At 43.3% G+C, this 13,072-nt stretch overlaps 3 protein-coding genes across 5 annotated transcripts; 2 read left to right on the top strand and 1 right to left on the bottom strand.

Moving 5' to 3' along the window:
* The first annotated feature begins 5,844 nt into the window (after positions 1–5,844).
* Positions 5,845–8,707, top strand: LOC121776964. Its single transcript, XM_042174100.1, has 3 exons — positions 5,845–5,850; positions 6,542–7,336; positions 8,252–8,707. Exons 1-3 carry the CDS (start codon positions 5,845–5,847, stop codon positions 8,567–8,569), a joined length of 1,119 nt encoding a protein of 372 aa, XP_042030034.1. The 3' UTR covers positions 8,570–8,707.
* Positions 8,702–9,823, top strand: LOC121777602. The gene is made up of 2 exons (XM_042174909.1): positions 8,702–8,851; positions 9,336–9,823. Exons 1-2 carry the CDS (start codon positions 8,702–8,704, stop codon positions 9,645–9,647), a joined length of 462 nt encoding a protein of 153 aa, XP_042030843.1. The 3' UTR covers positions 9,648–9,823.
* Positions 9,824–9,900: 77 nt separating this feature from the next.
* Positions 9,901–12,924, bottom strand: LOC121777601 (probable zinc metalloprotease EGY2, chloroplastic). Of its 3 annotated transcripts, none has more exons than XM_042174906.1 (13): positions 12,596–12,924; positions 12,457–12,517; positions 12,300–12,374; positions 12,119–12,199; positions 11,948–11,998; positions 11,754–11,864; positions 11,605–11,679; positions 11,409–11,514; positions 11,209–11,302; positions 10,818–10,971; positions 10,493–10,700; positions 10,250–10,410; positions 9,901–10,177 (listed from the first exon to the last, which is right to left on the bottom strand). In XM_042174906.1, exons 1-13 carry the CDS (start codon positions 12,721–12,723, stop codon positions 9,929–9,931), a joined length of 1,554 nt encoding a protein of 517 aa, XP_042030840.1. In that variant the 5' UTR covers positions 12,724–12,924; the 3' UTR covers positions 9,901–9,928. The 3 variants fall into 3 exon arrangements, with proteins under 3 accessions (XP_042030840.1, XP_042030841.1, XP_042030842.1); XM_042174907.1 differs by having other exon boundaries at positions 11,754–11,861; XM_042174908.1 differs by lacking the exon at positions 12,596–12,924 and having other exon boundaries at positions 12,300–12,369.
* Positions 12,925–13,072: the final 148 nt, after the last annotated feature.

Raw genomic sequence — 13,072 nt, 5'->3', positions numbered from 1 at the left:
GGCCCAGGATGAAGCCCAGTTTGCCAAAAACCAGCTCGTCATCCAGCGAGAGCAGACGAAACGGAGGGATGCTGCCGCCGTGGTTGCCCAAGGGGAGGTTCTCCGTGCTTTCGCGGAGAAACTCTTTCTGAGCAATCAATTTTCGGCCTTTGTCGGTGATCTGCTGAAACTGACGACCGATAATGCCGAGCAGGGGCCCGAAGTCGTCCTGCCGCTGTACGGCCGAGAGATAGCAGCTCGTCTCCAGAGTCTGCCGCTCCTTGAGGAGCTTGCTTCGTCCTCGGTCCTGCTTTCTGCTGACCGAGTTCGTAGTTGCCGAGCTGACCGGGACGAGAATATGGAGGCTATCTTTGCCTCCTTAGGGCCAGTTTCACCCGCTCCAATTTTCCACGGAGAGGGTGAGACCGAGCAGCCTGATCAGCAGACCGGAGACAGGCAGGCCGAGCAAGAGGTGCTGCTGATCGGTGATGGGGGCACCGAGCAGGCTGTGGGGAGCAGGGAGGCTGAGGCTGAAGCTGAGGCAGACAAGGAGAAGGAAGCTGAACCTCACCGAGGAGCCGGAGACGAAGCTGGCGGAGTATGATTTCGTCTCCCTTCTCTTAGTTTAGTTTCTTCCTTCTTGTAAAATGGCCTTGAAGCCCTCCTTGTGTAAAAATTTTTTTCTTATGAATGAAAAAATTCTTCTTTCTACACTTGTGTCTTCGTATAGCTTTTCGTACTCTCTTTTACTCCTGTTGTGGTTTACTACTTGCTCAGTAAAATGAAATGCCGAACTGACATAGCTGCTTTGTATTCTTAACTCTTAAGGAGCTGGAGGTACTTCACTGGAAGCGGCTGTACTCTTCCGCTTTAGACGAAGCTGAGAAAAAAGCCATAGCTGACCAGATGAAGAATGACGAACTCTTGGCTTGTTTAGTGAAGCTGGAGGCCGACAATAAGGACTTAGAGTCCGAAAAGAAAGATCTGGAGGCCGAGCTGAACACTGCCGTCGCTGAGAGGACTGCGTATGAGGATTTCATCTGCAGGCGCGGGGGAATGACCATCTCTGAAGTTCAGGAACGAGTTGACGAACTGTGGGAGGAATATCATGTACTCCGGAGGAACAATGCGCTGGAGAGCTCGGCTTGCCAACAAGTCGTGAAATCATTGCGGCGCTGGGCTTCTCGGTACGACATCGTTCTTTCCCGGCGTCCCTCAATTGAGAGATTCCTCAGGCATTTCCCGCCAACAGATGGTCGCACTCCAGCTCAAACCTCTGATTCACTTGCTCAAAACCCTACTCCAAGTCAGCAACGAACTCAGGAACAGCCGGAGACGTCAAGACGAGGACGGACTGAAGTTCGCAGAGGAGTGGTGACTATGAGTGAGCAAGATCGGCAAATGATTCGTGAAGAGACTCTTCGCCGCCGAGGTGCTAGAGCTTCCCGGGCTCAGGGAAGAGGCGGTAGGTCGATTAGAGCATCTCGTCGACCTGCTTATTCTTCAGCTGCCCGGAATGGCCGAACTCGGCTTCACGAGGATTTTGTGAATAGATGGCTCAACTTTAGCAACCATGGACAGTAGAATAGTCCTTTGTAATGGCGTAACGCCTTCTCGTAGGGCAGCAGAATTATATGCCGAACAAGATTTAATAAATGAAATTTTCATTTCGCTTCTATCACTGCGTATTTACAGCTCAGCGAAAAAATTTCATCGTGCTCGTCCTCGGTCTTATGAAGTAAACTTCTTTGACCGGACTCGTCCTCGGTCTTATGAAGTAAGCTTCTTTGACCGGACTCGTCTTTGGTCTTATGAAGTAAACTTCTTTGACCGGACTTGGTCCTCGGTCTTATGAAATAAACTTCTTTGACCGGACTCGTCTTTGGTCTTATGAAGTAAACTTCTTTGACCAGACTCGTCTTTGGTCTTATGAAGTAAATTTCTTTGACCGGACTAAGCTTGTGTCCTAATTTGGCGAGTTTTATCGCTCGGATCGGACTTTCCATTGTCCTAATTTGGGGATCGGACTTTCCCTTGTCCTAATTCGGCGAGTTTTATCGCGTGGATCGGACTTTCCCTTGTCCTAATTCGGCGAGTTTTATCGCGTGGATCGGACTTTCCCTTGTCCTAATTCGGCGAGTTTTATCGCGTGGATCGGACTTTCCCTTTGTTGCAGTTCGTTTCAGACGAACTGCTTGTTTCTTAAGCTGAATTGTGGTCTTGTATCCTCCTTAGAAGCTTGGACTCACAATCGTTGGCTTATATATGTTCTAAAAAGGGGATCAGCCTTCGAAGAACAAGATACCTCAGTAACATTTGTAAGAGACGACACGCACATAGACAGACAAAACGCACATAGACAAATAAAAAAGGACGAACAAGATTTTAAACTTTTATAAAACAAGCACAAAGAACAAGTAAAAAACAAAGAAAGCACATACCTCTAGGACCGAACTAGACACAAGACTGACTGACCGGACTGTCTCTTACAAATGGAACTTCTTGAGGTTGGAAATGTGCCATGTTCGGGGTACTTGTTCTCCTGACACGTGAGTCAATTTGTAAGACCCTTTGCCGAGGACTTCTGACACCCGATATGGACCTTCCCATGTGGGTTCGAGTTTGCCCAGCTTTTCTGCTCGGCTTACTTCGTTGTTTCTCAAGACGAGATCTCCCACTTGAAATTGCAGCTTTTTCACCCTTTGGTTATAATACCGGGCTACTTGCTCCTTGTACTTGGCTGCTTTTATGCAGGCCAATTCTCTTCTTTCTTCGGCCAGATCTAGTTCGGCTCTCAGTCCGTCATCATTCATTTCTGAGGAGAAATTTAGAGTTCGGGGACTGGGTACGCCGATCTCAACCGGAATCACGGCTTCAGTGCCGTACACCAGACTGTACGGAGTTTCACCGTTGGAGGTTTTGGGTGTAGTTCGGTAGGACCATAGGACTTGAGGGAGATTTTCTACCCATTGTCCTTTGGCTTGTTCTAACCGAGCTTTTAACCCTTTCACCAAGATACGGTTTGTTACCTCCGTTTGTCCGTTTGCTTGTGGGTGGGAGACCGAAGTGAACCGCTGTTGAATATTCAGCTCTTGGCACCAATTCTTGAATGTCTTGTCGGTGAACTGAGTCCCATTATCCGAAATGAGGATGTGGGGTATGCCAAATCGGCACACTATGTTCTTCCAGACGAAATCCAATGCCTTCGAGCTCGTTATCGTAGCTAATGGTTCAGCCTCCACCCACTTCGTGAAGTAATCCACGGCAACGATAAGGAATTTCATTTGCCGAGGAGCTTGTGGTAGTGGTCCTACTATGTCTATGCCCCATTGCATAAAAGGCCAAGGGCTTTGCATAGCACATAGATCGGTCTGCGGCATCCTTGGGATATTTGCATGGATTTGGCACTTCGTACATGTCTTGACGAGCTGCACTGCTTCTTGTACCAAAGTTGGCCAATAATATCCCCATCTCAGAACTTTTTTAGCTAAAGCTCTAGCTCCGATGTGGCTACCGCAAGATCCTTCATGAACTTCTCTAAGGATGTAGTCCGTCTCTTCTGGTCCTACACATCGTAATAACGGTTGAAGGTAGGACTTTCTGTATAGGACTCCTTCATGAAGTTCATACCGAAGTGCTCGGCATGTGATTTTCCGAGCTTCTCTCTTATCCTCGGGCAGTTGTCCTTGATCTAGATACTGTAAGATCGGCGTCATCCAGTTCGGCGAGCTGGTTACTGAATGTACCTCAGCTTCATCAATGCTTCGGTGTAGTAATTCCTCCACCTTTGAGCTCGGATATGAGGCCAACTTACTTAAAGTATCTGCTCGGCTGTTTTCCGCTCTGGGAATGCGGATTATCCGAAAATAAGAGAAACTTCGGCTAATGCTTTGCGCTTTGTCCAAGTATTTTTTCATCCTCTCATCTCGGGCTTCACTTGTACCCAGCATGTGATTCACTATGACTTGTGAATCACAATGGATTTTGAGAGATTTGACAAATAGACTTTGCGCTAATTGAAGTCCGGCAAGGAGGGCTTCGTATTCGGCTTCGTTATTAGTAGTTGGGAATAAGAACCGAAGTGAATAAGTTACCTCGTGTCCGTCGGGAGCGATAAGTAGAATACCAGCTCCACTTCCCGTCTTATTCGAAGCTCCATCTACGAATCCACTCCAGCAGTCCGGCGGTTCTACTTCGGATTCCTGGGGCTGTGTTAGTTCGTCATTGGCAGGATTTTTCTGTTCGGCAATAACATGGATTGCTTGATCGAACTTTGCCTCTGCAAGAAAATCTGCCAAGGCTTGTCCCTTGATGGCTTTCCGAGGTAGATATTCTATTGAGTGTTCTCCCAACTCTATGGCCCATTTGGCGATTCTGCCTGATGCTTCTGGCTTGGTCAAAACTTGCCGAAGTGGCAGATCGGTTAAGACGCATACCTTGTGAGCATAGAAGTATGGCCGCAGTCTCCTTGCTGCATTTACTAACGCCAGAGCAATTTTTTTCCAGAGGTTGATACCTTGTTTCTGGACCTCTTAATGCTCGGCTTGTAAAGTAGATGGGAAGCTGCTTTAGGCCTTCTTCTCGTACAAGCACCGCGCTAATGGTTTGATCTGATGCCGCTAAGTATAAGAATATCACTTCGGCATCTGTTGGAGCAGAGAGAATTGGAAGCTTGGCTAAATAACTTTTGAGCTCGTCAAAAGCCTTTTTCTGCTCGGCTCCCCACTCAAACTTTGGTGCCTTTTTCAACACTTTGAAGAACGGCAGTTGCTTTTCGGCTGCTTGGGAAAGGAATCTATTCAGTACGGCTAGACATCCAGTTAGCCTTTGCACATCATGTATGGACTTCGGCATCGCCATGTTCTGAACAACTTGAACTTTTGAGGGATTTGCCTTGAGTCCGTCCTTTGAAACCCAACAACCCAGAAACTTTCCCGAATCTACCAAAAAGGTACATTTTTGGGGATTGAGTTTGAGGTTGGCTTTTTTGAGCACGTCGAGGGTGGATTTGAGGTTGTCTTCGTACTCCGAAGTGCTTCTGCTTTTGACGACTATGTCGTCAACATACACTTCAACCTCTTTTCCGATCAAATGCCGAAAAAGCTTATCTATCATCCTTTGATATGTGGCTCCGGCATTCTTTAAACCGAATGGCATCTTTTTATAAGCAAAGATGCCGAAGTCAGTAATGAAAGCCGTTTTTGAAGCATCATTCTCATCCATTAAAACTTGGTGGTAGCCTTTGTATAAATCAAGAAAACAGAAAATTTCGAAGGGAGTTCGGGTGATATCGTCCGAGAACGGAGTCTTCAATGCTCCGTACATGGCGAACCCGACATCTCTTCGGTATGGAGGAGATGGAGTTCTCCTGTGATTCCGGTACCGAGGAGGAACAGGAACATGTCGGGGTTGAGGATTCTTCTTCCTGGAAGACACGACACTACTGCGGTAGTGACTTTCATGTCTGGATGAGGAGGGAGAATCTACCGTTTTCGTCTCCGGCTTTTGGCCCTTTTGCAGGAAAATTAAGAACTCTTCCTGCTTCTCGGCAAAAAACAACTTGACAGCCTCGTTCAAATCGGGCTGCTGGGAAGACTCGGTGCGATGAGTCTTTGAGCGGCTTGTTCCTTCTCCGTGAGAACTGGAAGTAGATTTCTCCCGAGGCTGTTTTCCAGACCTGCGAGCTGGACTAGCTTCCTCATGGTTATCACGAACGGTATTATGGGTGTTACGTGATCTGGTATGCATTTTTTTTTTTTTTTTTTGGGTGGAAAAAGGGTCAAAAATTCGCTTTATCACAAATTTGGTTCTCTGTTTCCCACAGACGGCGCCAGTGATGGTTGGGCGAATTTTCGATGGTAACAAATGCGGGTGAAAAATATAGATCACGACACAAGGAATTACGTGGTTCGATTTACTGAGGTAAATCTACGTCCACGGGGAAGAAAGGAGGGCAAGATTGTATTGCTTGATCTGGTTTACAGCTTACAAATACAGACTTGCTATATGATATTTGATGTCTAGAGAGCTTTTTTTCTTCCTAGTCTATCTGATCTAAGTTCTATTTATACATTGAACTAAGATCGTGGCTTGCATCACCACTAACTAGGTCGTGGCTTACATCATCACTAACTAGGTCGTGGCTTGCATCACCACTAACTAGGTCGTGGATGTCGTGGAGGTCATGAGATCCTGCATGGGTCCACTATCTCTTTGTTTGGTCCGCTATCCTGCATGAGATCCTGCATGAGTTGACACCACTAAATAGATCGTGTAGTGGAGGTCGTGGAGGTTCTGCATGAGTCCACTATCTCTCAGTTCGGTCGAATACTGAGACCGAACTGCTGAACTATTGCCGAGCAGCTTTTGCCGATCTGAGAGTAGAGCTTGATTGGTCGGCTTTTACCGAGCTGTAGGCTGGGGCCGAACTCTTTGGTAATGCCGAACTGATACTCTTCCTTGGGCTTTGGGCTGATGGGCCGTCACTGCTATTGGGCTTGTTTAGTACGTACCCCATCAGTAATAAACATTTTATTTTTTCTCTTTATCATGGCTCGTGCAGGTGGGAGAAATCCTATATAAAAAAAAACAAACGATTGCTTCAATCATTCACACTAAAAATGGCATCATCATCATCATCTCACCACCACCCTCTCCCACCTTCCTTCTCCTCCACCGCCGCGCCCCTCCCACCCCCTCCTCCTCCTCCGACCTCCCCTCCTCCACCTCCTCCGACCTCCTCTCCAATCTCCTCCACCGCCTCCCCCCCTCCCTCTCCCTCCCCACCACCCGCCGCCCCTCCCCACTCCCCACCACCACCACCCCTCCCTCCATCCCCCTCTCCGCCCTCACCCCCTCCAATCTCCTCCACGCCTCCACCGAATTCGGCTTCTTCCACCTCACCCACCACCCCATCCCCTCGGATCTCCCCCTCTCCGCCGAATCAACCGCCCTCTCCCTCCTCTCCCTCCCCCGCCCCCAAAAGCAGCTCCTCTTCCCCTCCAATTGGCCGTTCGGCCACGAAATCGACGACGACGAGGACGGCGAAGAATCTCTCTGCCTCGACCCCTCCCTCTCCGACTTCCGCGACTTCGCCGCGGAAATGGAGAGGCTGGGACTGAAGGTTCTCGAAGAGCTGGCTTCCGCGGTCGGGTTCGATAACCCGACCCGGAATCAGCTCTCCTTGCTCCTATGGATATCCGATGCAGCGAGGAAACCGGGTCGGGTTTACCCGTATGCGGTCGGGCTGCATTACCAGATTAGGACCCGGAAACAGACTCTGCTGACGGATTCGGGTCGGGTCACGGTTTCCGGGCTGGCGGATTCTGTTTTAGTCACTGTTGGTGACATTGCTCAGGTCAGTATTTAATTTACATTTGTTAGCACTTTGATTAATAATTAATTGAATGCTTGAATGAAACGAAAATAGCAGTAGTAGTTTTGATTACATACACATTATTATAGAAAATAATAGTAATACTTTTCGAAAAGAGCATCCAATTCTAGTAGGTGTGTTGTCACTATTTATATTATTGATTTCCTTTTCTTAAAAATCTTTAAGTTGTTAGCTGTGAATCACTTAATTTACTATTATATAATGTGATCAGACATAAGTTAAGATTTTAATTCCTATACGTTGTTTTAAAATAAAATCAAATGCATTCACTTAGTTCAATACATTGTCTAATTTGTTAAAAAAATTAATGACCAAACATAGCAAATATTATATTCGAAAATAATTGGAATAATAAAGATAGCTATACACGTTTAGATTGATATCATCTATTTTTCAAAAATATGCTACGGTTTCCATGTTTATCCAAAAGATTAGCTAGGATCATATATGATTCTTTAATAAAGATATGTGCACGTGTAATTTAATTATATTTAGCTTGTAAATGTCAAAGTAAGGCTAAATAATACAATTAGCTGGATTTCTTGACTAATAAGGTTAGTTGATTTTCAACAAATTCATCAATGGCCGGCCAAGTATTTGAACGCCTAATTACTTGATTAACTGTTAGCTTGTTTTCTACGATTGAGATTTAGTATTTAAATTCAGTTGAAATTTGAGTTTACGAATTGTAATAATTTATACTTGCATATACTTGTATGTTAACAACTATTTTCATAGAAGATATGCCTATCCTATGTTTATGGTTTTGGATTCGAAATTTAGTCCGTTTCGTTTCAATCATCAGAATGAAGTGAGTGTATTATTAATTTCACAATATCCTACATAATGTTATATGACAATTGAATATTGGAATAGGTTTGGAGCAATGGAAAGCTAAAGAAAGTGAGAGGAAGGCCTTTCCCTTGTTCATTTGATGATTTTGATCCGTGCATAAACATGTCTTTGCTTATCACCCTTCCCGCAGAGAGTGTTGTTCGCCCCCTCCTTCCCAACTTGATCAGTGACGACGATGACAACAATGAAGGTGATGCCAATAACAAGAAGGAAGGAGAGAAAAGATTGTTCAACTCATTTAGTTTGGAAGATTATGCATGGAGAATTTATCACCAGCCTCTCCTATTCAAAGACCCCCTTCTTAGATATCGCACTCGATCCTCATCGAGGGTCTTTTGAGCTTGCCTCTAGTTCGATTTTGCAAATGATATACTCCTATCACTTTAATCTCGTGGGTTATTTTTCTCGATTTTGAAATTGGTAAGACTTTTAAAATTTTATTCTTTGAATTTTGATGTACAAATCGTTTGAATGCAAGTTTTTACAAAAAATAGATGTCTCCTATTCATATCTCTGGCGCTTCGATCCATGTCGAATGCACCTTTGGGCCGTGATTACACGTCTCATTTTAGTATCTCTGCTACTTTTCTCATGTCTCTTATTCCAATTTTACTATATATGGTAAGTAATCTCTATATTTTGTTAACTTTATTTCATTTACAAGAATGCTATTTTAGTTTTAAAAAATTCAATTTAATGTAAATCGATTACATTTTAATTATACTTTATGTTTGTTCTCTAAATATATGTAAATCTAGTTTATATTGAGTAAATCAAATTTAATCGGATAATATCATGATTTAATAATGTAAATTAGGTTATTATCATGTAAATTGATTTTTTTATCATGTAAATCAAGTTTAATCGTGTAATTACTAGTTTAGTATTGTTGTATTAGGTTCAGGTCATTATCTTTTGTTTTCTTGTCGTGTGAATCCATATTATATCTTATCGTTAACAAAGTCTTAGTTAGCTCATAAGTACATTTTTTGGCTCTCTTTTTACAATCATGTATGTTTACCATTTGGAAAATGGAACCATTTTTCTTGCTAACTCATAATTCATGTATTTTCCATGTCTCAACACCCTTGTAACCGTGTTGCAGTTGAGATGGATGCCAATCGTATCAACCCTGAAACGAAGAGAAATGAGGCGAGCACCCAAATGCGCCCACGAGAACCTGAAACTGGTAGAGATTGGTGGGTACTATGGTCGTACAAGTGATGCTGAAGTCGCCATCTACTTCGTTGAAAACACTGTTGCTCTGCAGAAGATCGTGATTGATCCTCGTAACCAAGTTCAAAATAGATTTCCTCTAGGGGATGCTCAGATCAAGCACCACGAATCTGCCCGAAAACATGCCAGGGAGCATCTCAAATCGAAAATACCTCCACAACTCGAATTAGTAATCCTTTGATCTCGGCCTTGGCCTCGGTGAACCGCGGGTGTGAGCTTTAAAACCCCATTTTTGTGCACATTAATTATTAGTACATGATATGTATAATTTAGCACTATCGTAAAATGGTTGGGGGTTCCATGGTCCTCATGACCCTCTTTAGGTCCGCCACTGAACGTGACAGCAAAAGTATAGGCGAAAATCGAAAAGTATAGGCAAAATTGTGATGCATCTCATTATTCATTTACAAAACAACACATTTGATAACCTATGCAGATGCTAAATAAAATGGTAAAATAAAGCTAAAAATTAAGTAAATCGTCACTTGTAAAAGGGAATGGATATGGCAAGCATACAAGCAGTCCCAACACCAAAACCACAACTCCCAGGGCTTTGTACTTGTCCTCGGGATCCGTAATCTCCTCTGAAAGCGGAGCAATCGGCCCTCGTTGCAGGAAGAATATCAGCACTACCCAGTAGAATGCCACGTCGCTGAACAATGACGACAGTCCAAGAAGCACAATGGACGCTGCAGTGAAGCGCGATGAAGCCTGCCAAAAAAAATCCAAGATTGTTAAGCTAAGATCAGTAATAGGCACATCAACTGCTAGATTCGTACGTACCTTTCTCCCCCAAAGAGAAAATGCAATCCGTCCTCCATCAAGCTCTCCAGCAGGAATGCTGTTAATGGCGTTGATCAGAAGTCCTGCCCAAGCCCATAGCACAACTGGATTGACTGATAGAGGGGTGCCTTCTTTGAGAACTCCTCCGAGGATAAGCTTAGCTACGACGTTTCAATCAAGATAGTATCAAAATGATTGATGTATGAAAGTGGTTTTTAATTCGACAAAGCAAAGCAAGTTTACCTATTCCACCAACTAGGAGTGATTCATGAAATACCGATGGATCCACGACTATACCTAGCTGATCAGTGGGAGGTAAAATGAATCCTAAAAGCAGAAGAACAAAGCCTAAAGCAAAGCCAGCTAAAGGACCGGCTGCTGCAACTTTCAAGAGATCTTCACGCTTGCGTACGATATTCAGTATCCTCGTTATAGAACCATAGGAGCCTATCTGCCATTTGAAGCTCGTTAGTTATTTGAAACGTGAATTGTTTTTCTGATGAAGTTTCCAGTTGTAATTATTCATCTTGTACAGTTTATTGTTTGTTAAATAAGCATAGTCCCTCACCTGCCAACTCGGGACAAAATATGGCACACCTAGCTTAATCCCAGCTTCTTTTGCAACTATAATATGACCGATTTCATGCGTTCCTAGAATAAGTGCTGTAACAAGGGCTCCCGGAAGGCCATCCTTCAACAACTCGGCGTTTTCAAGTACTGAACTGGAGAAGAGCGATATACTTATGTTAATGGCCAGATGAAAATTAATTTGCAAAACTGAGAGATCAAACTAGACATTCATCCACATTGAAAAAGGAAATTTCCAAGCTAAATCGAGGTGAGGACAATGTAGAATGTTGCACAGTTATTTTCATTTTGAAATATTGGAATTTTCATGGGAATTATTCATAATGAAATGCATTCATTTGCATTGCAGATGGGATAACAGAAAAACTCACAATACATTAGTCTGTAATGCAGGAACATTTCTCAAAAGTAAGGTGAACACCGTGACCAATCCAAAAGCCCCGGCAGCAAACCACTCAGGAACAGCTGCATATAGAAACCATGTTGCATAAGCATTCTTGAGATTATCTTTTACCATTTTAAAAGAGAAGATTACGAAAAATATCCAACACAAGGAGAGTTAACAATTCACCAGTGGTATCTGGTTGAAGAGTCTTCCTAGGTACCACAACCGCAACAGGTTTATCATCCTCGGGATTAATTAGAAGGAACAGTTTATATAGATCTCCAAATTTGTCCTGTACATGATATGCGAAGTCACGTAAGAAATAATATGACCGTGTTCAAGAATGTACTTAAACACGCATGGTGGACGCTGAATCACCAACTTCCATTCTCGTTGCTATTTTTTCGTAACTTTTGGCAGCTTGTCCTCGTAGGTTTCCCTTGAATAACACACCACCCTATAGCAAAGAGTGCACAAATCAGGGGGTCTGGATTGCATCATTGTTACAGCCAGATAATCAAAAGAACTTACTTCATAGGGTTCCTGGCTGGTTATGAAGAAGGTGTCGAAACCAAAAACCTGATCCTTCAAAATGTCAATTGTCTCCTTCGAAATTCTTATTGATTCATCGAACTCTTGCTGCTGTTCATGCAAAAAGGAAGTAGAATGCGGTCAGAGAAAGAGGAGAAAGTCATAAACATAACTGATAACTACATTGTAATCACCTTCAGACCTGGAAGAGGCGAACCACTCGTAATTTGAACATCTTTATCATCCTATAAAATCATCAAATCAGCAAACAAATGAGAAATTATGTGGAAAAAAAACCTACGACAAAATTGGACAACCGTTCAAGAAAATGCTGTAATTGATCAACTAGATGATTCGAAGAGCACCTCACTCTTGACTTGGGCCTCACTGGTTCCATCACTTCCATCGTTTACAAGCTCTTTCGACTCACCCGATGGATTGTTATCCTAGAAAAAGCAACTACCTCATCAACAAACCTTATAACAGTAAACCATACATCAAAACCCAGAGCAGTTCCTTTTTTCAGAAATTAAACTGATCACTAACCACATTCTGAGAATCCTCATTCGCGAGAGACGAATCACTCGACACGAATCCATCTTCACCATGAGAGTTACTTTCCTTCAAAAACCACTTCTCATTTCAACCAAAACTAACCATCCAAAACACTGATATATACAGAACAAAAACCACAAACAATTACCTCATCGTTATTACTCTCAGGCTCCGTCTTTGCCTCGCTACTTCTCCTAATTACCTTCTTCCTATATCAAAAATCCCCAAATTATAACCTAAACTTCAGAAAATCAAATCAAAGCTATTAAACACTAATTCAAAAGAACCTCAACAAGCACCGAGAGCTCAATCTCCATCCCACTGTCCCTGGAGACGAAAAGCAAAGCCGACTGCAAGAATCGCAGCGAGAAACGGGAAGAATGAGACTCCCGCCAAAACTCGCCGATAAGTTCATTGCTGCAGAATTATTTTAGAAAAAACGATGGAATTTAGCATTCAATTGAACAGTGCAGCCATCGGAATAGAGCAATTAGGGTTTGATTAAGTGAAAATCGAAATAAAATTGAAGCTTTCAGCTGGGAAAGGGTTGAAGATAGTGAGTTTTGGAGAGGGAAATTCTGCACTTGAGCTGGAAATAAGATATCTTATCGACACAAGTGAGTCAGAACCGACAAATGATATTTTATAATATATTTTTATTTTATTCCTGATTATGGGTTCGTTATTTCGGTTAGCAAATCTAATCTGCATTCCTTCAACTAATGGTATCCAGACACGTGTCCTTGCTGGTAACCTTATCACTC

This window comes from Salvia splendens, chromosome 18 (assembly GCF_004379255.2).
Source record: "Salvia splendens isolate huo1 chromosome 18, SspV2, whole genome shotgun sequence".
Taxonomy (NCBI): Eukaryota; Viridiplantae; Streptophyta; class Magnoliopsida; order Lamiales; family Lamiaceae; genus Salvia; species Salvia splendens.
The sequence above is the reverse complement of the archived record's forward strand: the minus strand, read 5'-3'. Positions and strand labels throughout refer to the sequence as shown.